At 49.5% G+C, this 25,710-nt stretch overlaps 1 protein-coding gene across 1 annotated transcript in view; it reads right to left on the bottom strand.

The window, feature by feature from the left end:
• PPP4R1 (protein phosphatase 4 regulatory subunit 1) overlaps nucleotides 1–25,380 on the bottom strand; it is a gene marked incomplete at both ends in the record, with an annotated part of 57,092 nt that extends 31,712 nt beyond the window's left edge. The window contains 6 exons of the mRNA XM_080714728.1: nucleotides 1,148–1,294; nucleotides 2,107–2,249; nucleotides 3,021–3,127; nucleotides 4,581–4,716; nucleotides 25,261–25,305; nucleotides 25,374–25,380. Coding sequence (XP_080570854.1) covers nucleotides 1,148–1,294; nucleotides 2,107–2,249; nucleotides 3,021–3,127; nucleotides 4,581–4,716; nucleotides 25,261–25,305; nucleotides 25,374–25,380 — 585 coding nt within the window. The remainder of the gene's footprint in view (nucleotides 1–1,147; nucleotides 1,295–2,106; nucleotides 2,250–3,020; nucleotides 3,128–4,580; nucleotides 4,717–25,260; nucleotides 25,306–25,373) is intronic.
• Between the last annotated feature and the right edge of the window lie 330 nt (nucleotides 25,381–25,710).

The following is a 25,710-nucleotide window of genomic DNA, read 5'->3' as shown; positions in this document are numbered from 1 at the left end:
GCAAGTTAAACTGCTTAATATAAACCAACCACTACACCAAAACTGAGTTCATTTGTTGACAAAGTCCTGAAAAAAACAAATGAGCCAGGCGTGGTGGTGCACCCTTGTCATCCCAGTAACCGGGAGGCTGAGACAGGAGAAACACAGGCTGGAGGCCAGCTGCGGCTCCTTAGGCCCTCCCAGCCAGCGAGAACCTGCTCCAAAATAAAGGGTGGACAGGGCTGCGTGGGAGCTCAGAGCAGAATGGCCCTGGGCTCATCCCCAGCGCCCCAGCTCCCCAAAACAACACTGTGGACTAGGAGGCAGCACCACCTTGTGGGAATGTACACAGCGCCCTGCCTTTAGTAAATGGTTCACTATGTTATGCAAATTTTACCTCAAAAGCATTATTGAAAAGTAGCCAGATGTATTATTCAGTGGTAATTGAGTATCTAAAGATAAGATGATGAAATCAGGAAGCTTTTCAAGGGAAAGAAATTAGAGAAAGGGTCAAACTTATCTCATCCTGATGTGATCCAGAAGACCTTTAAAAGTTTGTTGCAATTTTTATATCAACAAAACTGTACTTTTTTAGGCATAGTGAATACTTATCATCCCAACATTCTGAATAATTTTTCAGATGAATGCATTACTTTTCTAACTCACTATCAGAATTCTTACTATACGAACTCAGGAAACCGTAGGTGTGAATCACATTACTACTAAATTCTGAGTGATGTCCTGTTTATTACCATGGCTCTCAAATAACCAAATGTGCACAGCATGTAGAGAACTTCCTCCCACAATGACCTGATTCCATGCGTAGCTAAACAATCTGTGTGGTGTCCTCAGAGTCACCACGGAGAGCGCATCAGGATTGCTGGCGTGGCTCTGCTGACCCCGAGGACCACGGCGTGCGGGGCAGGAGCCCGCATCGCTTCCCGTGCCTCCCCTGCCCTCGAGCAGCGTCTAGGAAAGCGTCGCAGAGCGCCTCCTTTTAAAGTCTAACCGCACAACGCTCGTCTCGCTCCCGCCTCACGTGGTGACTTCCTGTGTGAGGCAAGCCTCTGCCCTCTCTGCATCCCCAACCCTGACCCCGCATGGCCACTCTGCTGCGCCACCGAGACCAAGCAGCCCGGGGTCGAGCCCCTGTGGCCGGGCCACTTACAGCCACGGCTTCTGTCTTCACGTCGTCGTTGCTATCGGGGGCGGTCAGCTCGATGAGGACCGGGCACACTCTGGTCTCCACGTCGCAGCGCTCGATCAGCTCTTGCTCCAGCAGAGCCAGCAATGCCGCCTGGCTTGTCTTCCTGACCTACGGAGGGAACACAGAACAAATCCAAACAGTAGGAAAGAACCAGCCGGTGCGGTGGCGCATGTGTGCAATCCCACTACTGGGCAGGCCGAGACGGAAGCAGCTCGGGGCTGTGGCCAGCCTAGCCACTTAGGCCTAGTTTCAAAATAATGAAGAAGACAAGGCTGGGGTTGCAGCTCAGAGGTGGACTGCCCTGGGCTCAGTTCCTGGTAACATTAAATAAACAAAGTACATACACAATGCAGTAAAACTTTATCACTTGATTTTTACAAATTTGAAGACTTCTCGTTTCAACTTAAAAGAATACATAACTTGAAAAACTTTGCGATTAAATATGTGGGGCTATTTTCTTCAACTATTACAAAACAGAATTTGTTAGACTATATCATAACAGATGACGCAGGACACAAGAGCTACGCCCATAAAGATCTCACAAAGTAACGTGTGTGTGTGCGTGTGTGTGTGTGTGCGTGTGTGTGTGCGTGTGTGTGTGTGTGATTTTTACTGGGGACTGAACCCAGGGGCATTCTACTTCCAGGCCTATTTTTTTAACTTCCAGCAGCGTCTCACTAGGCTGATGTGATGTCTCACTACTTGCCAAGGCCGCCCTTGACCCTGCAATCCTCCTCTCAAGCCTTCCAAGTACTGGTATTACAAGTGTGCACCACCACGCCTGGCTCCACGCGTTGTTTTTGAAATGCAGAATAATAAAATTAGAGAGGAAAAAGTAAAGTAGATTACCTAGGCTAGGCCATTCTGCGTACATTATGCTACATGAAATTTCTTTACGAAGAGGGAAAAGGAACTCTCACCTGATTATTCTGATCTGCGAGATATCTAACCACGATCGGCAGCAAGTATTTGGAGAAAGCATAGGGTATAGACGGCCGGTTTTCTTGACAAAACAAGGCGATGTGCGGCACCTGCTCCATCAGCTCCGCTCGCACGGTGGGCTCTGCTGGACGACAGTGGCGTGAGCGGGCGCAGCCTCCCTCACTCGTCCTCCATGGCCTCGGCTGCTTGGCAGGACACCTTGGGCGTGGGTCCTCATTCCGCATGAAAAGGACTCAGAGAAATGTTCTCTAAGTCCCAGGCACTCTTCACAACCACGAACAGAACGCACACAGAACGAGAGGAGGAACTCAACCCAACCCACAGGACACACCAAGCAATAATCCCGAAAACGGATACACTGGTACACCGCCTACACTGTAACGCCCTGCCAAGGGCTAAACGCCTCACCCGATACCGACGTCAGTACTACAATATGGCATCACCTGTAAAGGCCACGACTCAAGAACTTCTGGGACGAATCTTAAAGACTGGATACAAGTAAAAAAATACGGCCCTCCCTAAAACCATTCTAAAACAAGCACACACAGAACAACTGTGAGCAGATTACGACTTTATAACTTAATATTCACTTAAAGTGGTAAGTTTTATGTTATGTACATTTTACTACATTAAAACGCACATTTCAGCCAGGCAGGGTGGTGCACACCTGCAATCCCAATTCTTGGGAGGCTGAGACAAGAGGTTTGAAGACAGCTTTAGCACGTAACGAGACTTTCAGCACCCTAGGAAGACCCTGTTTCCAAGTAATACAATCAGGCTGGAGGCGTAACTTGGAGGTAGAATGCCCCTGGGTTAATCCTAATATCACACACACACACACACACAAAAAAAAAAACCACTATTTTTTTTTTAGTACTGTGTAAGCACATACCTGAATCGTCAGCTAATCTGCTAATTCTCTCCAACACAGCGATGCAATCCCTTTCATCGTCGCAGACTTCCCTCAACGTATCTAGCAAACTCCGGGCCACCATTTGTCTGCACAGACAGAGAAAATTATAGTGTCCAGTGGTCTCAGTAGATATTTAGAACTTTAAAAGTTAAAATCCATATGGTTTTTAAAGACATCTATTTCCTAACTACATTTTAAAACAAACCTGTAATCAAGCCGGGTGTGGTGGTGCACGCCTGTAATTCCCGTGCTTGGGAGGCTGAGACAGGAGGATCACACAGGTTCAAAGCCAGCCTCAGCCCCTTAGTGAGGTTCTCAGCAACTTAATGAGACCCTGTTTCCAAATAAAATATAAAAAAGGTCTGGGAGTATAGCCCGAAGGTAGAAAGCCTCTGGGTTCCACCCCCAGCACCACCAAAAAAATAAAAAAATAAAAAATAAAACAAACCTGTAATCTCCTAAGTGGCAAGTGCCAATATTGATTTTATAGGTGAGATTGAACATTTTCAAAATATATTTTTTTATCTTTAGTTGGCTTGGCAAGTTTCGAAAGTTCCTAAGAATTCATCTCAATTATCCTTCAATTATCATAATGATGGAAAAATATAATTGCTTTTCATTACACAAAGTGCTGTCTTTCCTATTATGACTGTGTAGGAGACAGGGAAGGGGTTACGGGGATTGAACTCAGGGCATTCTCTCTCTGCGCTACATTCCCAGCCTATTTTACTTATTTATTTATTTATGGTGGTACTGGGGTTCCTGGAAACCCGTCTACCTCTGGGCTATACTCCCAGACCTATTTTTTTAAAAAAATTTTTGGAAACAGGGTCTCTTAAGCTAGCTCGGCTGACTTCGAACCAGCGCGATCCTCCTGTCTCCGCCTCCCAAGCGTGGGGATTACAAGCGTGCACCACCTCGCCCGGCTTTTTTTTTTTATTTTGAAACAGGGTCTTGTTAAGTTGCTGGGGACCTCCCTAAATTGCTGAGGCTGGCCTGAAACTTGCAATCCTTCTGTCTCACCCTCCCAAGTACTGGGATTGTAGGTGTGCGCTACCACACTTTGGCGCTATTATGAATTTTGTACAATTGTACTCTACAAATTTGAACAAGGACTTTTTGATCTCCCAGAAAAAAGTCTGAGACAGTGGTCTGGAGCCCACAGTTGGAGACACAATGTACCCTGACTCCTGGCGTGCTACAGCTGACGTGCCCTGAGCACCCCTGCACACAGTAGGTCTACAGCATCCCGTGTCAAAGGAGTAACATCCCCCAGTTAGCGATCTGTATGAACACCAGCACCACTCCCAGCGGTACACCACTCCCAGCGGTACACCACTCCCAGCAGTGCACCACTCCCAGCGGTCCTCTTGCCGGAGATCAGGAGTGCTCTAGCTCACCAGGACGGAGGAGCAGACACCTATGGCCCAGGCACCTCAGCACAGGCTGGGGCTCAGCCCTGTCTGCTTTGGAGTGGCGCTTTTACTCTCCTCCTGACAGTAGTGGGCGGCCTCTCCCAGCCCGCGCAGCCCCACGCACCTGTTGAACACGTTCTCGCTGGCGGCATACTTGTCCAGTCTCCCCAGTGGCGTCAACATTTCATCTTGTGAGACGAAGTCCAGGGCTGAAGGTACAATAATCACATCAGACTCTGAGCTGTAGTCATCCACACCAACTATCAGAGACATCAGAAATGCTCTTATGGTCCTGCGACACCACAAAGTGCCTCTGCCTGCCTGAGCAGCGCGAAAGCTCCCGGAGCGGGGCGGGGCCTCCAGAGAGCCGCGTCCACCCAGAAGCCGCGAGCAGCCGGGCCCTCGCCGTCCTCTGCAGGAGTCCTGACTGTGTCGACCGCACAGGTCAGCGCCACGGGCCATGTGAGGGATGGAGGGCCACGGTTCAGTCAGGACACTTACAAGCCAAGCACTGGCACCGTCAACTCTGCAGTCTGAAGATAAGTGAAACCGCTGTCTGACTTCACTCGCCAGGGAAAATAAACCACCAGTGTACTTATATTCCTTAAAGAAATATTTACTAAAGTCCCTTGTGCCACATGCTAGACTACAGGCTGGGGAGGTGAAGGAAAAAGTGCTATTGTTTCTGCTTCCAGGAGTTACCATTCACTGGGAGCACGCCCACTTCAGATGGCCATTAGAAAGAAGGCAGGCAGAAACCGCAAGCCTTGGAATCCCGGGCTGAGAGGGGAGGATCGAGGAGGTTCGCGGCAGCCTCAGCTACTTAGTGAGGCTCTCAGCGATTTAGTGAGACCCCGTTTCAAAATAAATAAAATAGGTCTGGGAGTGTAGACAGGAAGTAGAAAAGCACCTGGGTTCCATTCCCAGGAACACACACACACACACAGAATAAAAAATAGGGCTGGGGTATATCTCGGAGGTAGAATGCCCCTGGGTTCCATCCCCAGTACTGTAAAAACAAAAACAAAAACAAAAAACCATGGCAAGGCTAGAAGCAGGCCAAGCTGCAGGGGAGGAAAAGACAGAATGGCCGAAACGAACCAGAGGGCAACGATTTCCAAGAACCACGCAGGCAGAGAGCTTCAAGGTATGATCGCACGGCAGATACTGCCGAGGAGAGGACTGCGAGTCTGTACTCGGGCGTGCTGGGTGGACACCTGAGGCACCTCGAGGCGCTTTCCATGCAGGGAGCGGGGCCAGCAACAGAGGTGGGGCACCAGAGGCCCAGGGAGCCCGGAGTGTACCAGGGCGCCCGCAGGGCTAGGTCAAGCAGGCCGCAGAGCAAAAGTGGGGACGGTTTTGTTTCAAATACAAGAACAGAAAGATCTGAAAGGCAGTTGTGTGCCGAAAGGAAACAGTCAACAAATCAGGAGAAGTCCTAGTTCTCGGAGTGGGGGCACACGGTGGGAGATCCCGAGATGAGGCCGCCGCACCAGGGCCGGGCAGAGCAGGACGTAAGGAGAGCTGGCTCTTCTGGTAGAGTAAGAGCTTTGGACAGCTCCTCTTACTCTTCCGGCCTGGCCTCCGGTCGGCTGCACCCGCGCTCTCTGCCTGCTAGGTCTTCTTACTGTCGCCAAGGCGGCGAGGGCAGGACCTCGCCTCCACTGACCCAGGGAAACTTCCCGCAGAGTGAGCGAGCGCTCAGCATTCCCGTGGCCAGTCTGCTCAGCGCTCACAAGCAGGGTTTATCTTGCTCCAGCTCTCTGTACAGGGGCAGCTCCTGCTATGTAAAACGCTTATTTTAAAAGTACTGAAGCCACAGCATGGGCCCATCGCGTGAACCGCCTGCCCTGAACCCTATACTGAGAGAGAGCTATTTACTCCCAGAAAGAAACTACGAAAGGCAGCCCAGCCACGTTTAGCTATTTTAACTTGCTAAAACAAAACTAACTTTTGTTTTGAAAGACACCCAAACATGCTTTCCCCACTTTGGTAAAGATGGGAGCATTACGGACCAAATTTACCCCCATACTTCAATGGTAAAAAAAAAAAATAGACAAACTGGAAGAAATTATTATTTTTGACACTAGAAAAAATCCAACTACAAATGTAAAAGCTCCCTTTGGGGGCGGGAGGCTGGCGCGCACTGCCTGGGGAGGTCCTGGGGAGGCTGGCCCGCGCCCTCCTCGGCTCTCTGCCCTGGTGCGCTCCCAGGGTGCATCGGCCTCCCCGGGTCCCACCACCTTTGGGAGCCTTGGGGTGAACACTGGAACCACAGTAGGAGAGAGCCTGGCAGGGGCAGGGTCAAGGGCCCAGTGATCCGCCCTCGTCGCCACAGAGGACAGGAACAGCCAGCCAGAAGGAACCCGATGGCAGCAAGGGGCTGGGCGGCTCGTGGAGGGGTAACTCGAGAGACCATGGCTGCTCTAACTCTGCCTGTCAGCCGGGCGTGGTGGCGCACGCTTGTAACCCCAGCATTTGGGAGGCTGATACAGGAGGATCGGGGTTAGAGGCCAGCCTCAGCTACTTAGTGAGGCCCTCAACAACTTAGTGAGACCCTGTTTCAAAATAAAGAATAAAAAATAGGGCTAGGGGTGGAATTCGGAGGAAGAATGCCCCTGAGTTCAATCCCCACTACCACACACACACACACACACACACACACACAAAGATAGAAAGACAGAAAGAGAAAAAGAAAGGCTAAAGCCAGTCATGCATGGTAGTGCACACTTGTAATCCCAATACTTGGGAGGCTGAGACAGGAGGAGCGCAAGTTCAAGGCCAGTCTCAGCAACACAGTGAGACCTGTTCCAAAATAAAAAATAAAAAGGATCCGGGAGTGGTGGCATATGCTTATAATCCTAGTATTCAGGAGGCTGAGACGGTAGTAATGCAGGTTCAAGGACAGCCTCAGCAATGAGTGAAACTCATCAACCTAGTGAGACTCTATTTCAAAATAAAACAAAATGGGACTGGGAGCGTAGCTCAAAGGTAGACATGCCCAGGGCTCGATTCCAGCTAAATAAATAAAGAAAGAAATAGGTGAGGGTATAATTCACAGGTGGGATGTTCTGGGTTCGATCCCCATTACCACAACAACAACTAAAGAAACAGTAAAGTCATTCAAGCAAAGGAAAATGAGAGCAGATGACATCTGGATCTAAATAAGGAAGAGTATCAGCGATGGCTCACGGGAGTCAGCAAAAAGGCTCTCTTATTTGTTGAAATATCTTTAAACGATAAGTGACTGCTTAAAGCAAAGAATATGTACTGTATAAGAAACATAAAATGTAGAGTTGATATATATGAGTAAAATATACGACTAAGCAGGAGAGCAGAGGGCGAAGCGCTCTGCGTGGCCGTCCCGGTGTGGAGAGCGTGTCGGCTGAAGGGCTGCTCACCAGCTCCAGAGGCTCGCCACCAGACTCCAAAGCCACCGGGCGGCAGCTGCGAGCCAACAAAGGCCCTAAGAAAGAACAGGAGAAAGAGAGGGCGAAAGAGCAAGGACGAGGTGACACACACACAGAGCACAGCGATTTAAAGCCCAGCATTAATCATGAGGTACAATTAAACACAAATGGTTTACACATCCCAATTAAAAGGTCGAGACTGTCAAATTGGATTAGAAATAACACCTACGTAATTACTTACATACTGCAGAAAATGTTTATACGGCCTCTGCGCTGCAACTCATGGTGAAGTGCCTTACTCATCATGAATCAGAGTTGTAACAGCCACGCGGACACTCATTCGGGCTCAGTTTCCTCCTTCGGCCCTGACACTGTTGAGATAACATGACCTCCCAGGCACCTTATGCAGGCTCTAGAATTCTATGACTATGACCAAACTGTTTCATCAGAGTCTCACGTTGTTCATCTTAAAGATAAACATCAGTTATGAAGATTCTGTTTCCTAAAAGCAGGGGCAGGGAGAGTCCTCCAGCAACAACGGCCAAACATGCTGCATTCCAGGCAGCACCGCGGAGCGCACCCCAGCCGCACTGGAGCGCCCCGCGAGGCACAGAAGCGTTCTGCGGTTGGGGGAGGAGGTGCTGGGAACTGAACCCCGCGCACTCTACCTCTGCGCCACACCCACAACCCTTCGCATTGATGTTTGTTGTTGTTGTTTGGTACTGAGGATTGAGCATTCTACCTCTGACTACTCCTCGAGCCGCCCTATTTTATTTTGAAGCAGGGTCTCACTAGGCTGCTGAGAGTCGTCGTTGCTGAGACTGTCCTCAAACCTGCGACCCTCCTGTCACCGCCTCCCCTGTACTTGGACTACAGGCATGCACCAGCAGGTCTGGCTGTTTTTTTATTTTGGAGCAGGAGCTCGCTAATTTGCTGAGGCTGGCCTCAAACCTGCAATCCTCCTGTCTCAGCTTCCCGAGTACTTCCCAAGTCACACCCAACGAGGAGTGGTTAATAAAGGTCCCACTAATTCAAACATGGACTGTCCAAAACCATATTGAGAAACACACTCCTAGAAGGTAACAAACCTGCTTTTGTTCCAATCTTTGGTCACTATTGTTTGACGTTTGTATTCCAGGCTCCACTCTCGCACCGACATTGGTGACAAGGTTCACCTCTATATCCCAAGACTGCGGGCCCATCACAGTCACAGAATCATTCTGGCCTCAATCATCCCCCGCCCCCCCAGCCGCTACCTAAGGAATCTTCTCACCGATTCCGGACTGGACTAGTCAGACTATGGACCCTGCCTCTATGGAGGCAATAAGGCTTTGATGACTGAGTCACTTCAGTCACACTGCAAAAGTCTGGCACAAGCCTGGCATGGTGGGCACACCAGTAGTCACAGAAGTTGGGAGAGTATCATAGGTTCGCAGCCAGCCTCAGCAACTTAGTGAGGTTCTGTTTCAAAATAAAAATTAAATTAGGGCTTGGGGTATAGCTGGCTCAGGGGCAGAATGACCCTGGGTTCAATCTCTACTAAAAATCCCCATAACCAGATGGGCATGGTGGCAACACGCTTGTAATCCCAGCATTTGGGAGGCTGAGACAGGAGGATCGTGGTTCATGGGCAGCCTCAACTACTTAGTGAGGCCCTCTGCAACTCAGTGAGACCTGTTTCAAAATAAAGAATAAAAAATAGGGCTGGGGGTGTAGCTCAAAGGTAGAATGCCCCTGGATTCCATCCCCAGACCCGCAAAAAAAAGAAAAAAAAGTTCCCACGACCACTACTGAGGATGGCAGTGCAGCGCCCTCGTGAGCGGCACCAGGGCGCAGGCACGGAGCTGGCCTGCTCAAGGGCCTACGCTTAGCCGGCGTGTTAACTTTAAGTAGACTGCGCTAGTTAAAGATGCAGACTGCGATTCTAGGAGTACTCTCTAAAACATGGAAGAAGGAAGCCCACAGAAGAATTAAAATGGAACGTGAGAAAGATATTCAGTTAACCCAAAAATTTCAGCAAAAGAATAAGAGAAAAAACAATCAAAGACAAAAAAAAAAGTTAGCAAAACAGTGAACCTAGATCCAACAAAGAATGATTAAATAAAGTGGACTATTTCAGTTAAAAGGCAAAGATCACCAGCAACAACACACGCAGACAAACAACACTCCCATAGATGATCTACCAGAGACACGGTTTTATTTTATTTCACTAATTAATTTATTTATTTTGGTGGTACTGGGGTTCCTGGGAGCCCTTCTACCTCCAGGCTACACTCCCAGACCTATTTTATATTTTATTTGGAAACAGGGTCTCTTAAGCCAGCGCGGCTGGCTTCGAACCTGTGCGATCCTCCTGTCTCCGCCTTCCAAGCGCGGGGATGACAAGCGTGCGCCACCACGCCCGGCTATTTTAAATTTTTATTTATTTATTCGTGTGTGTGTGGTACTGGGGATGGAACCCACCGGCTATTTTAAATTTTATTTATTTATTCGTGTGTGTGTGGTACTGGGGATGGAACCCACCGGCTATTTTAAATTTTATTTATTTATTCGTGTGTGTGTCCACCTCCAAACTCCACCCGAGCCCTGCTGTGGTTTTGTTTGGAAATGGGGTCACCCTAAGCTGCCGAGGCTAGCCTCGAACCTGCCTCACCCTGTCTTAGCCTCCCAAGTACTGAGATTACATGCCATCACGCCTGGCTACTATTCTTAAACCTTATAATTCTTTCAGAAGGTGGTCCAAATTTTTATTCTCTTAAAAGTGCAAAAAATAAAAAAGGCGAGGGGTGTAGCGCAGAGGAAGAGTGCGCCTCTAACACACGCACACGCAGAGCCCGGCACCACCGTCAGCAAACCAACTTTCCTCCCTCCTGTACTATCCACACAGGCGCACAGGAGTGTACAGTGCTGTGCGAGTGTGAACGCCAGCCATCCCAGGTCGACGTGAGGGAGGACTTCCGACAGCGCCTGCCCAGGGACGGGGGCGGCAGAGGAAGGAGGCGGCCGGCTCTCCACTGCCTCGTCCGGTGTAAGCACATCCATCTCCTCAGCCCCTGAACACCAGCCACCTCCCCTAGGACTCGGCTCAGAAAGTGCTTCCATGGTGAAGCCAACAAGTGGCCCGAGACTCGTGGCCACTGCGCTCTGGGAGCCAGAGAAGGGCAGCATCACCCCAATCTACAACCCAGGCTGGCTGGTCTGACCTGCCATCACACTTCTTTTTTTTCTTTTTGGTGGTACTAGGGATGGAACCCAGGGCCTTCTACCTCCAGGGTACACTCCCAGACCTATTTTATATTTTATTTGGAAACAGGGTCTCTTAAGCCAGCTGCGGCTGCCTTCGAACCTGCGCGATCCTCCCGTCTCAGCCTCCCAAGCGCGGGGATTACACGCCCAGCTGCCATCACACTTCTTAAAGGCGCAGTTCTCTGGGCAGCCTCCCTCCCTCCTCCTCCCATCCCTGCGCCTCTTCTCCAAAGCCCCCGCGGCCTGCTCCCATTCGAGGCCCTTCCTACAGCATCTCACAAAGCCGACTTGCTCAGATTCCGAGGTTTCCTGGACACGCACAATCCTGAGACTTCCACCTCTTAGCACTCTTCTCCTTTTCTGATCCTTCTTTTTTTGTGGTACTGGGAATTGAACGGGGGGCGGGGGGTTATGGCTCTGAACTCCACCCCCAGCCCTATTTCACTTCTTACTTAGAAACTGGGTCTCAGTAGGTTGCCGAGGCTGGCTGTGAAGCTCTGTGCAGCCTCCCAGTACTGGGATTCAGGTGCGGCTCTGGCCCTTTGACCTCAGGCTCTGGCCCTTTGACCTCAGGCACACTGTCTCACAGCCTGCCCCCTCCCTGGGGAGCTGCAGGCTGGCTGTCACCGGGATCGCGGGGCCCCTCCTGCTCTCCTGCCCAGCCCCACCATGTGCAAGCGCTTCACTGAAGTGCCACCTCGCTGCCGCGTTTGTTCTGCGAACTAAACCGCCCGTGTGAATCTGGGGAATCAGCTCTTCCACACGACTCTGCATCCCCACTTCCTTAGTAGCAAACATGAAGTTCTAGGCATGTTGACCCTCACCTCTCTTTTCCCCAAACCTAACCAGCCGCTGGAAGTACTGTGTACTCCTCCTACGGTTCCCAGCACCCTCCAGAGAGCAGAGCCTTCCTACAGCAGCTGAGCTCTGGAACCCTGTGGCGCGCGGGCTTTCCTGGGCAGTGTCAGTGGAGAACTTGGAGGGATCTCCCAGGCCCGTTCTCTATCTTGAAAATGTGCCTGCAGGTCTTGGAGCTGAGCCTTTTCAACAAATCTCTTGTATCCCATTTGACTAAAAGCTAAAATAAAAAAAGGAAAAAAAGACACACCTCTAAACTATTTGAAAGCTACATAAAACCTTCCAGACAAAACAAAGGGGCCTCTAAAATACTGCTGGGATAGCAAGAGGCCAGCTCTCTAAAGACTAAGCCCACTTCCAGTCAGGGGCTTTCTAATGATTTGCTTTAAAAAAAGACTAAAAAGCGCATTAGAAATAATTTTTTAAATGTTTGGTGATTGAGTTGGAAGTCTGAGATAGCTTTCTGTTCCCATCGGCTTATGTATGTCAGTAAGGTTTCTTAGTGCTTATAACTCTAAAATGTACAGCTGAAACTGATGCTAGACATCTCATTCTAAACAATAAATTCTATTCACACATGAATATATAATTGTTTAAAATTCCATTTGTTAGCCAGGCATGGTGGTGCGTGCTCGTAATCCCAGTACTTGGGAGGTTTAGACAGGAGGATCACAGGTTCGAAGACAGCCTCAGCAAGTAGTGAGACTCATCAGCCTAGTGAGGCTCTATTTCCAAATAAGAAATAAATCAGGCTGGGGGTGTAGCTCAGAGGTAGAATGCCCCATGGGTTCCATCCTCAGTACCACACACACACACACACACACATTCCATCTGTTAGATGGCTTTCCAATAAGATCTTATTAAGGAAGATGGCGACCGAGAAAAGCGGGGCTTAAGAGCCCCGCTAACAACCAATCTCTATTACCACAAAATCAGCGCCTTTCATAGCCAGAAAACACCATCACCAGAGAAACAAAAAAATCACCAGCCCCAGAGAGGAGGGGGTCTCAGAATGGAGCTCAGAGCCACAGAGGAGATACGCCGGCCTCATGGCCGAGGATGCGGCAGCAGTGCCTTACTGCCGGCGGCAGCGGCAACTTCACCAGATGGCTCCAGACCAACGCACTCAACAGCCCACCAGGCTCCAGAGAGAAGCGGTGGGCACAAGCCGAGGTGAGCCGCTGCGGAACAGCCGGGCAGGATTCGGCAGATTTTTCGGCACAGGGAGTGTCTAAAGCTCCCAGAGGCTGGGCTCAGCACACGCTGCAGGGACTCAGAGCGAAGCTCAAAACCAGAGAAGAAATACACCAGCCTCATAGCCGAGGGCGTGGCAGCAGCGCCATATTGCCACCGGCGGCAGCAGCAGTGAATTCACCAAGTCCACTAAAGCTCCGTCTGCGTACTCAACAAGAGTGAGTCAAATTGGGGGCCCCAGAGGAGAAATCCCAGTACTGTACTCCCAGGGACTTGACACAGTGGGGGAGTGGCGGTGGCAGAGATATCACAACATAGGAGAAGGCACAACCTGGCACCCCCCACAGTCTAAAGCAGCCTCTATTGACTCCCTGGGTCTGAGACTCTGCAATACAACCCAGTAAAGGAGAAGTGGGGTCTGAGATACTACAGACTCGAGATCCAGAGCATCTTAAGTGAAGTTGTAGTGACCCAGGGAAGAACCCAGATAAGGCACAAACTTCCGAAATCATGGGAAAGAGGAATAACAATGGAGCAATGAATGCCCACAACCCCACAACATCAGAACCCAATAAAACAGAAATTCAGAGATTTATAGAAGATCAAATCAGGAAAATAACTGTAGAAATAATAGAGGTGTTTTGAAAAGAATTCAGAGAGAGCCAAAAAAGATAAAGGATGCAATTAATGAAGTAAAGGCCTCAATTCAAAGTACAAACAACCGATTAGACCACATGGAGACTAGAATCTCACTCTTAGAAGATGATCATTCCAAAAATGAACGCATAGTTTCTAATCTAGAAAAAAATATCCGACAGCAGGAATCTGACATTGAAGAAATATGGGCCCATTTTAAGAGAGCCAACCTAAGAATAATTGGAATAGAGGAGGGAAAAGAAGGTGAAACCAAAGGGATCAACAATCTCTTCAAGGAAGTAATAGCAGAAAATTTTCCAAACATAGAGCAAGAGGTCGATACACAGGTCCAGGAAACTTATAGGACCCCCTTTAGAGAGGATAGGAGAAGAGGATCCCCACGCCACATCATTGTCAAAATTACCAATGTGGAAGCCAAGCAGAGAATCTTAAAGGCAACAAAAACAAAGGGCCAAGTGACATTCAGAGGCAAACCAATTAGAATCACTCCAGACTTCCCAAACCAAGTCATGAGAGCCAGAAGGGCTTGGAGTAACATATTCCAAACTCTGAAAGAAAACAACTTCCAGCCAAAAATTTCCTATCCAGCAAAACTTTCTATCAAATTAGATGGAGAAATAAGAAGCTTCCATGACAAACAGAAACTGAAGGAATTTATGTCTTCAAAACCAGCGCTAGAGAAAATACTCAAAGAGATTAACTACAAAGAAGAAATAGGTAATACACACCAGAACCAGAGAAACAAGAGTTTCCATCCAACAGACAACTAAGATTGGTTATCTGTGGAGATTCATTATTTATGTTAGTCTTTTACCTATCTCTAAATTGTATTGTTTGCTTTTACTGTTGTTAATTTTTAGGATTTCTAGTTGGAATATTAATATACCTTCAGATATAGCATTTGGAAATATTTTATCCCATTCTATCAGTAACTTTTAACTCTGTTTACATTGTCTTTGGATATACAATATTTTTTTTTATTTTTTAGGGAGTTTGTATACCCTTCTGTTGCCTGTGCCATTGAAATCATATCCAAGAAATCACTGCCAATCTCAATGTTGTGAGGTTTTATGACCCAGATTTTCTTCTAAAAGTTTATAGTCTTAAGATTTATATTTAGGTCTTTTATCTATTTTGAGTTAATATTTGTATATGGGATTAGGTAAGGGTCCAATTTTATTCTTTTTCATGTAATTATTATTTTTCAACAATATTAGTTAAAAAATTAGTATTTCCTCCACCAAATGTTTGTGGAAACCTTGTCAAAAATAACTTGACAATATATGGAAGAATGTATCTCTAGGCTTTTATTTAACTCCAATGGTTTATATATCTGCCTTTAGAACAGTACTACACTGTTTCAATTATTGTAGCTTTATATGGTTTGAAATCAGAAAATATATATCTTCTAGCTTTGTTCTTTTTCAAGATCGTTTTGGGTATCTAGAGTCCATATTCCATATTAGGAAAGATTTTTTCTGAAAAATAAATATATAAATATATGATAGTTTCGCCTAAAAAAAAATTCTCTGGTAAGAAAGAAAGCAAAAAGAAATATTGAAATGTTATCTTTAAGTTATCAAAAGCTTGGTATCAGACAAACTGTTACATGAGATTATCATTTCTAATTTTGGATAAATTGCTATAATACTAGACGTCAACCACTAAGCCAAGCATGGGAAGGAGGGATGGGGAGGGAATGGAGTGGGGATCGGGTAGGGGCTAATTGGGCGATGTGTGCATGTATGTCTACAAAAGTTTTTTTGTATCCTACTATGATGTATGACACAGTGCACCAATAAAAAATAAAAAAATAAAAAAGATCTTATTAAGTGTAAATATTTTTTAGTACTACTAATAAAAATATAATTTAAAAATTTAAGTTTTATGGCCAAGGAAGTTAAAATTTTAAATCTTTATCTATTTTTGCTGCAAAGAAATGTCACAGGCCATCGAAGACTCCGGTATAAAAAATGAACTAGGATAAAGTTGGCGCAGTGGCCCACGCTGGCATCCCGGCACTTGGGAGGCTATGTCAAAGAATCTCAGGTCTGAGGTCAGCCTCACCATTAGTGAGACCCTTAGCGACGTGGCAGGCCTTTCAGTATAAAAAAATAAAATAGGCTCAGAGGTAGAATGCTCCCGGGTCCAATTCCCAGTGCTCCTTCCCCAAAACCGTATTAGGACAAAAATCTGTGGGAAATGAGAAGAGGTCAAGAAGAAGAAATAACAGTGTGAAATTCCCAATTTAAGGAGTCTACTCACGAGTATTTTCAATGGATGGAAGTGTGTATCGACGTGCTACGGCGTCCACCTTTCACCTTAGCGCTGGTTTCTTTTGTGCAGTGTCAATATTTGTAACACACGGTGCACTACATTCTTTGCAGATAAGACCTTCCCCAGAAGTGGTGAGCATCAACTTGAAGATGCCCACGTGCCGTGACAGCTGGCTTCGGGAGGGAGGGGACGCCATGACACCTGCTTGCGCCACCGAGGCCCACCTCTCTTCCCTGTCCCTGCGCCTCTCGGTTCATGCCGGCCCTGGAGCTGCTGAGTTCTTCAGACAACCGCCTCAAGCCGCCACACCCATGGCCCGAGAGCGCGCCCTGGCGTCTATATCACGCTCCCTCAATTTTGTATTTCAAAACGGGGTCTTGCTAAGTTGCTGTATGGGAAGACATCTATGTTTATTCGTTTATATAATGTCTCTAGCTATCTCACTCTACCATGGCAGGTCTGAGCAGTAAAAAGAGAAACCATGTGGTACACAACCTAACGTATTTACCACCTGGCCCTTGAGAAAACTCTCCCACCCAGTCTAGTGGCATGGCAAAAACCCAATTAAGTCACTGCTTGAGGGAAGAAAAGTAATAGAAAAAGATGTGTGAGGACTATGCAATTCAGTCCTTAGAAACATAGCCTCAGCTAACAGGTACGTCAAAATTCAGTCTGTGCTTTGAGACAATATAAATGTTTATCAGAAATTCTGATAAGGACACTTGTAATCCCAGCATTTGGGAGGCCAAGACAGGAGGATCATGGTTCAAAGACAGCCTCAGCTACTTAGTGAGACCCTTTGCAACTCAGTGAGACCCTGTTTCAAAATAAAAATTGAGCTGGGGGTGTTGCTCAGAGGTAGAATACCCCTGGGTTCCATCCCCAGTACCGCAAAACAATAAACAAACAAACAAACAAACAATTCTGTAATTCGCAGCAAGCCTATTTTCCACAGTATAGCTATAGTCCATAGCCATAGGTTGGTTCTTGCAAAGTAGGATTCAACAACCTCAGATCCAAAACAGTCTTTAAAACCCTGCTTCCAGCCAGGCGTGCTGGCGCACACTTGTAATCCCAGCACTCGGGAGGCTGAGACCAGAGGACCACGGTTCAGGGACAGCCTCAGCTACTTAGTGCGGTCCTCCACAACTCAGAGACTGCTTCCAAATAAAAAATTTAAAAAATAGGGTTGGGGGTATAGCTCGGAGGTAGAATGCCACGCCCCTGGGCTCCATCCCCAGTACCACACACACACACACCCCTTGCTTCTACATACTAACTTTCCTTATTACCCAAACAATACACCCCAACAACTACTTACACACCACTTACACTACATTAGATACTGCCACCAGGGATGGTTCAATGCACACAGAAGGACGCACACAGCTACATGCAAACGCGCCATGGGTAGCAGGGTCCGAGGCACCCTCAGATTCTGGTAGGAGGGTCCTGGAATCAAGGCCTGTGGCCATCAGGGTAAGACTGCACAGGGAAACAGGAAGGGCAGCGGCACGCTGACTGTCACACCAGTTACCACGGTCAGGGGCTGGACTCTATCTGACATGCAGCCCGTGGCCCACCCAAGATGTGCAGGCGTGGATCCCGCATCAGGGATGTGCTGTCAGTGAGAAAAAACTCTCCTTACCCTCACTGCCCCAAGCACTTGGTTACTAATCCCTTTTCTATAGGTGGTCCAAATATAAAATGTGATTTAACCCAGGTCCAAATTACCATCAGTTAGTAATGTCTTTAATAAACAAGTTATTTCTACCAAAATGAATCGGACACACCTGAATGCAAAAATGAGCTATATAAAATCCGACTCTGAATACAAGCCCACGTCTCAGCAGCAACGTTTGGAGTGACCACTCCGGGTAAGCACCCAGCTGCCTCTTCCCTAGAGGGGCTGGGTCAAAGTCGGAGCTGAGTGGTGGCTACATGGTAACTTACTGCCTTTGTGGATATTTGAAGCCCTCACTCCAGATGTGCACTGTTTATTCAGCTGGGAGTAGTGGTACACACCTGTAATCGGGTACTTGGAAGGTAAGACAGGAGGAATGCAGGTTCAAGGCCAGGTTCTGCGACTTAGTGAGACTCTGTTTCAAAAAAAATAAATAAAAAGACTGGTGTACAGTCAAGAGGTGGGTTACCCCTGGGTTCAATCCCCAGAACCAAAGAAAAAGATGAAAACAAGAAGGCTGAGCAGCCATTCTATTCCTAAATACACACATGAGATGTTCACACCAGCTTTACTTGCAACAGTCAACGCGGAGGGCGGTCCCAAACCATCAGCATTCCAACATGAAAACAGCTGGCACCGCAACTTGCTCGGCTATCCAGACAGTAAACGGCAAGACCAGAATGTACACCCAGGCCGAAGACTTAAGAAGCCAGTGTTCCCCGGAACACCACCATTCAGCAGGCAGTAGTTCCAGATATCTCCTGGAATGGCTGCATGATAAACACTCAAATACCAACCAACTGATGATGGCTTCGGTGAAAGCAACTTGGTCCTAAAGCTACGGAGCTGAGGAGCGAAATGGCTTCAAAGCCGAGTCAGGAGCCGTCTCTGAGGAAGAGGGGGCCCGAGGTGACCAGTCCATTCAAAGGATCTGTGGTGTAAGGAGGGCGAGTCCAGGCCCTTAACAGACCTGATATGGGGAGTAGTCTTAACCTGCAGGGCCAAGGTCCTATAGGTAGGCAAAGTAAAATCAGAACCTACCAGCTAGCCAATAATTCTTTAAGAGAGAAAAACCCAGCTGGGCGTGGTGCCGCCGCCTGTAATCCCAGTACTTTGGCGTAATCCTAGTACTTTGGAGGCTAAGTCAGGAGGATCTCAGGTTCAAGGACAGCCTCAGCAAGTCGTGAGACTCTCACCAACCTAGTGAGACCCTGTTTCCAAATTTAAAAAAGAATAAAATTGGACTGGGGGTGTGGCTTGGAGTAAAGTGCCCTGGTGTTCAATTCTCAGTGCCATAAGTAAATAAGCAAATAATATAAAAAGGGCTGAGGGCTGAAGTGTAGCTTAGTGACAAAGTGCCTTTGGGTTCAATCCCCAGTGCCACAAAAAATGAACCTGTATATCAACGTAGACACCGAGCAACGTAACAGCAGCCTAATAAATGAATATACAGCCTTCGTTCTGACATGAGGGAAGACGGAGGCGAAGGACCAGAAACTGAACCAGTGGATGGAAGCGCAGCCATCTTCTAAGTCTCCTTAGCAAGGCTATGCGTCTCTCAAAGGCAAGAATGAACGAAAACTCTATTCTGTTTGGGTGGGTTTGTTTGTACTTTTTTATTTTTTATTTGTGTTCTGGCCGTGCAGCTCCAAGGCCATGCAGAGTTATAAAATGCTTGCCCTTTGTGCTGTTTAAAAATTCTCAGCCAAGCCGGGCGCGGTGGGCACGCTTGTAATCCCCGCACTTGGGAGGCGGAGACAGGAGGATCGCGCAGGTTCGAAGCCAGCCGCGCTGGCGTAAGAGACCCTGTTTCAAAAATATAAAATAGGTCTGGGAGCGTAGCCTGGAGGTAGAAGGGCTTCCAGGAACCCCAGTACCACCAAAAAAAAAAAAAAAAAAAAAAAAAAAAATTCTCAGCCAAGAACCGTTCACCAAGGCATCACCAGCTGTGCACACTGGGGAAAGCGCTTATTCCAGGCTATCTCATTCTATCTCTGGGTAAGGACGTCTCCTGTCCAGTCTTGTCGCTGGCAATCAAAGCCTGCTGGCAACCTCATGACTCACCCTCTCAAATCCCTGGAAAATAACACCCAAACAGCAGCAGGCTGAGGGCCCCTCCCTGGGGCTCTGCTGACTCCCCGGCCTACTAGCCACACACAGCCTTTCTACTGCTCCCCTCCCCCAGTGGCGAGGCCTGTGGGACCATCAACATGCTGGGAGGGAACTGGGGGCGGCATACACCTGAAATCCACTACTAGGGTGGTGGAGACGGGGGGATTGCAGGTTTGAGGACAGCCTCATCAAGGTGGCCAGACCCTCAGCAACCTAGGGAGACCCTGTGTCATAAAAGAACGGCTGGGGTGTACCTGGGAGGTAGAATGTCCGGTTTAATCCCTCCAAAAAAGCAAAAAACCAAAAAAACCTGAAATCTGCATTGGTGCATGCATGTAACCCCAATACTTGGGAGGCTGTGACAGGAGGATCGCAGGTTTGAGGCCAAAAAACTCAGCAACTTAACAAGACCTTATTTGAAAATAAAAATAAAATTGGGGTAAGGGGTAGCTCAGCTCAGCTCAGAGGTAGAACAGCCCCACTGTAAGACAGACAGACAGACACACACACACACAGACACACACACTCTATGGAAGGCTAGAGACAGAGAAATGCCACCAGGGCACTTACCCTGGGTTCATTCTGAGTTTACCATTTCTGCACTCTAATTCAACCCTGCCCAAACAGGAAGAAGGGAGTAAAGTGAACTGATCCCAAACTTCCACAACGAAAGAGCCCCGTGGCATGGTATATTCTGTGGCACAGCTTCGAGAGCTCTCCGCCATGACGCCTCGCTGTGGCTGAAGTTAACCGTGGGCGCGGCCTGCACACCTGTTCTCCCAGGACTCGGGAGCTGAGACAGGAGGGATGCGGGTCCAGGACAGCCTCAGCAGGCAACCCGGCCGCGTGCTCTTCAAAACAGAAAGCAAAAGGGCGATGGGTGTGCTGGGAGGGAGAATGCTCTGGGCTCAATCCCCAGGACCAAAAACAAAGCGAACAAAGACTAAAGGAGCCACCTGACACAAGCTCCGTCCTATTTCTTCCCAGGTTAAACCCAACCATGTGCAGCACCCTAAATTAACTTTCAGTGGTGTTTTAAGCAGAGTTTCAAACAAACTGCCTACACGACAAATTTGGGTTGCAGAATGTCGTAAACCAGGCGATTTTAAGAGGAGACAACATTTAAAATCAAAAGGTCTAGGTTAAAATTCTGTCTGAACTTTGAGTTCTGTTCTTTGAGAAAATAATATAGACCCTTTGGGCTTTAACTGACTTTTCAATATTAGATAGTAGAATACCAAAGACAACGAGGAAGAATAAACTATTTCCAACACTACTGTTATTTAGCCATTCTTTAAAAATGTTAGTCAACCATTCTTTTAAAATAGAGTTCTTCAGACAGGTGTGGTGGCGCACGATTGTAATCCCAGCATTTGGGCGGCTGAGACTGAGGATCCTGGTTCGTGGCCAGCCTCAGCTACTTAGTGAGGCCTTTTGCAACTCAGTTGGACCCTGTTTCAAACGGAAGAATAAAAAATAGGGCTGGAGGTGTCACTCAGAAGTAGAATGCCCCTGGGTTCCATGCCCTAGTACCACAAAAAATAAATAAATAAAATAAAATAGAATTCTTCAGAGCCTAGCGTGGTGCTAGAAACTTGCAATTCCAGTACTTGGGAGGCTAAGACAGAAGCATAGGTTCACCACCAGCCTCAGGAACCTTCTGAGCCCTTCTGCAACTTAGTTGCAGACCCTGTTTCAAAATAAAAAAATAAAACTGGGCTTGAGGTATATCTTGGAGGTAGAATCCCCTGAATTCAATCCCTAGTAGCACAAAAAAGAAAGCATTCTTCAATATGTTACTCTGATAAAAGTTTAACCTTTAATCAAACTGTGTGTGTGTGTGTTACTGGGGGTGGAACCCAGGGGCTTTCTACCTCAGGGCTACACTCCCAGACCTAATTTCTTAATATTTTATTTGGAAACAGGGTCTCACTAAGTTGCTGAGAGCCTCACTAAGTAGCTGAGTCTGGCTTTGAACCTGCGCGATCCTCCTGTCTCAGCCTCCCAAGTACTAGGATCACAAGCGTGCGCCACCACGCCCAGTAAATCAAACTTCTTCAATGAAATTATTTTTATGAACATTAGCTCATCAAATCTCGTAAGTCTTATCTTAATTATCTTAGAAATCTAGCAATCTGGCCGGGTATGGTGGTGCTTGTACTCCCAGTACCTGGGAGGTTGAGACAGGAGGATGGCAGGTTTGAAGCAACGTAGTAAGGCCCTCTGCAAGGCATAAGACCCTGTTTCCAAAAAAGAAATAAAATGCCCTCAGCGAATACTTAGTGAGGCCCTCTGCAACTCAGTGAGACCCTGTTTCAAAATAAAGAATAAAAAATAGGGCAGGGGTGTAGCTCAGAGGTAGAATGTCCCTGGGTTCCACTGCCAGTACCAAAAGAAAAAAAAATGAAGAATTTTTACCCAAGTCTGAAATCTGCAGACACATATTCAAATGGAGTAACTTGTGTGCTTTCATTTTGTAATTCAAAGGATATTTCCTGAGACAACATTGAAAACTCTTTTCCCCACTAGTGGGGACTGAACCCAGGGCCTCAAGTCTGCCAGGCAAGTGTTGTACCACCGAGGTACAAATCCGGTGAGGATATTACCTTTAAACTTAAAAGAAATTTTTTTATTGTATTATTCTTCTAGACCCAATTTTAATAGTACCTAATAATGACCTTACTTATTTACCTTCTGGCTATTTGATATTTAGCACAATATACCCATTTTGGCTTACTCGGATTAAGGGATTTTTTTCTCAAAGCCAAGCCAGTCACTGTCCCTTCCCCCAGAATACAAAGACTTTGGGGCTTGAAACACATTAAACAAAAGGCCCGAGACTTCCTGAAGAGCCTGGCAGTAGCCACCCTTTCAAGATGCGGCCCATGTACCTCCCTGGGGTCCACCCTACACAATCACTGCCATTCTGCACTTAGAAAGGCAACCGGGGCCTGGAGCATGCCTGGAACCGCCTAGAACATATCTTCTTCCCAGGGCTGGCCCAGACCTAGAGGGCTGAAGTGGGCGGCCGAGTGACCACCTGGGGAGGCTGGCCTCCTTAACTGCCTGAGAACTCACGCTCAAGCTGGCGGCCCAGCTCTGGGCTCCCCAGCCCCACTCATCTCTAGCCTCCTCCTTCCTCCAGTTCTCCCTCCCTCCCTAACTCCCTCTGGACAGACAGCACGGCCAGATTGCCTCAGTCTCCCTCCCTTCACCACACAGGCCAAGTGCTTCTTAACTGGCCAAAGATCCTCTGTTCCTCAACATTCTGGGAAAAAACCTTGTGTAAAAACTTCAACCAAGAAAAACGAGCTGTTTCTCTAACAAAGTTCAACTAAATCATAACTGCAAATAGACGGTGCCTTCAAATATCTGTGGTTTTATCCTAAATTAAAGCAGACGAGGAGCAAAACCTTTAAGAAGCTGAATGCGCTGGGTGTGGTGGCCTGCAGTCCCAGTACTCAGGAGGCCAAGACAGGAGGATCGCAGGTTCAAGGCCAGCCTCAGCAACTTAGCAAGACTCAGGGAAACCTAGCAAAGCCCCTGTTTCAAAACAAAAACAAAGATTCCCAGCAACACGCACACGCACGCATGCACACACACACACACACACACACACACACATGCACGCAAGCATTAGCAGCATCTGTAAGGATGCGGATTCTGTGGCGTAATGTGACTCCAGTATTTCCCTCCTCGCTTTTGCTTCAAGCCACCCTTGCTGCTAACCCAGAACAGCACACACAGCCACCGCTATTGACCAGATACGGTCCCAGCTGACTCAACCACGTTACTGTGTGCCGGCCGAACAACTCCATGAAGAAGACTCCCGTCTTTCTGCCCATCCACCAGTGGCGGCACGCAGACACTGAGAGGTGGTGTGAGTCGGCCAAGTGCGCCCCAGCCTGGGTCCTCTGCCTTCACTAAACCGCGAACGCCCTCCGGGGCACGCTGCGCCCTCCCGGCCTGGGCAGCTCGCTGTGGTCTCCCCGGCGCCTCCCTCCAGGTGTGTGCTCTGGATGTGGAGGAAGAGCTACCACCGCACCTGTCCTTCAGCACCACACCACCATCAGTAGTTATAACCGGACCAACGCACCTGCCAGTCTGAACGTAAGAACAGCCCCTGTCCTGTGATGGCACGGAGGCCTCCTCTCCAGTCCTGAGCTCACACGCGATGTGAATCAACAGCTGCCCCCACTAGTATCTTAAACATACTATTAGGCACACGAGTGGCCAAGGAAACCCATCAAATGCAACGGAAAAGCTGGACTTCACTGCTCCCTTTAAGGCAGCTATTTAAGAAAATAAGCCAAGACATATTTAGCAATAGGTAAGTTTGAAACAAGATACAGTTGCCTTAAAAATAACAGAGTTTAGTGAGGTCGGGAGAGCCGGGTTATCAGTGCGTCGCCGGGGCTGCCCAGGTCGGGGCTCCGGCACCGCAGCGGGCTCAGCGTCACTCCCCCGGCCCGGGCCGGGCCTCCTTCGCAGGCCGGCCCACCCCCACCGGCTCTCCTTTGTCTCCAGCCCGGTCCACGCTCCTCCCGGACGCGGAGCCCGGCCCGTCCGAGCGGGCTCCCTCTGCCCACCGCCTCGGGCTCCCGGGCGGCGGCGCGAGTGGCAAGAAACATGCGGGTTCCTTGTTCCTGTTTTCCTACATAAAAGGATCAACTCTTAAAAAAAAAACAACTTCCAGGCCTCCCAGGCAACCTGCGGGCGCGCTCAACACCTTCGGTACACCTCGCCTGCAGGAGGCCAGGGGAGGACGGCGAGCGGGGAGGGTGGGGAGCGGGAGGACGGCGATTTGGGGACGCAGGGAGGACGGCGAGCGGGGATGGAGGGAGAGGCGGGGAGGACGGAAGGCCGGGGCGCCTGGGAGGATGAGGAGCTGGGGGTGGCGGGGAGGACCGAGAGCCGGGGAGGACGGAGAGCGGGGATGGAGGGGAGGACCGAGAGCCGGGAGGACGGGGGCCGGGAGGATGAGGAGCCGGGGAGGACGGAGAGCGGGGATGGAGGGGAGGACCGGGAGCCGGGGAGGATGAGGGCCGGGAGGATGAGGAGCCGGGGGGGGGGGTGGCGGGGAGGACGGTGAGCGGGGAGGACCGGGAGCCCGGGAGGACCGGGAGCGGGGAGGATGAGGGCCGGGAGGACCGGGAGCGGGGAGGATGAGGAGCCGGGGGGGGGGTGGCGGGGAGGACGGTGAGCGGGGAGGATCGAGAGCCCGGGAGGACCGGGAGCGGGGAGGATGAGGGCCGGGAGGGCGGCGACCTGCGGCCGCAGGGTCGGGAGGCCGGCGCGGCGGGGCGGAGGCCGCTTCCCGCCCGGGGCCCGCCGCCCGCCGCCCGCCGCCCGCCGCCCGCACTCACCGGCGTCCGCGTCCTCCGCCAGGTCCTCCTGCAGCAGCGCCAGGTCTGCGGGAGAGAGGGGAGCGTGAGCCCGCGCCCGCCCGCCGCCCGCCGCCCGGCCCGCCGCGGCCTACCCGCCATCTTGCCGGCTGCGTGGGGCGGGGCGGCCGCCCGGCTCCGGCCTCGGCGGGCGGCGCGAGCGGCGGCGGCCTTTGTGGGGTCACGGCGCGGCCGCGCCCGGCCGGCGGGCCTCGAACCCGCGCCGCCCGCGCCAGGCCGGCCCGTGCGGACCGCGGGGCTGGCCTCGAACCCGGGCCGCGGGCGCGACCAGGGCGCCGGCGCCGAGGCGGGAGCCGGCGGGCGGGGGCCTCCGCGGGGGGGAGGACGGGGAGGACGGCGGCCAGCCGGGCCGGGGACGCCAGGCCAGGCCCTCTGCAACGCAGACACCGCGTCAGGTGAAAGAGATAGGCT

This window comes from Muscardinus avellanarius, assembly GCF_963383645.1.
Source record: "Muscardinus avellanarius genome assembly, chromosome: 17".
Classification (NCBI taxonomy): Eukaryota; Metazoa; Chordata; class Mammalia; order Rodentia; family Gliridae; genus Muscardinus; species Muscardinus avellanarius.
This window is presented reverse-complemented; position numbering and strand designations above follow the sequence as displayed.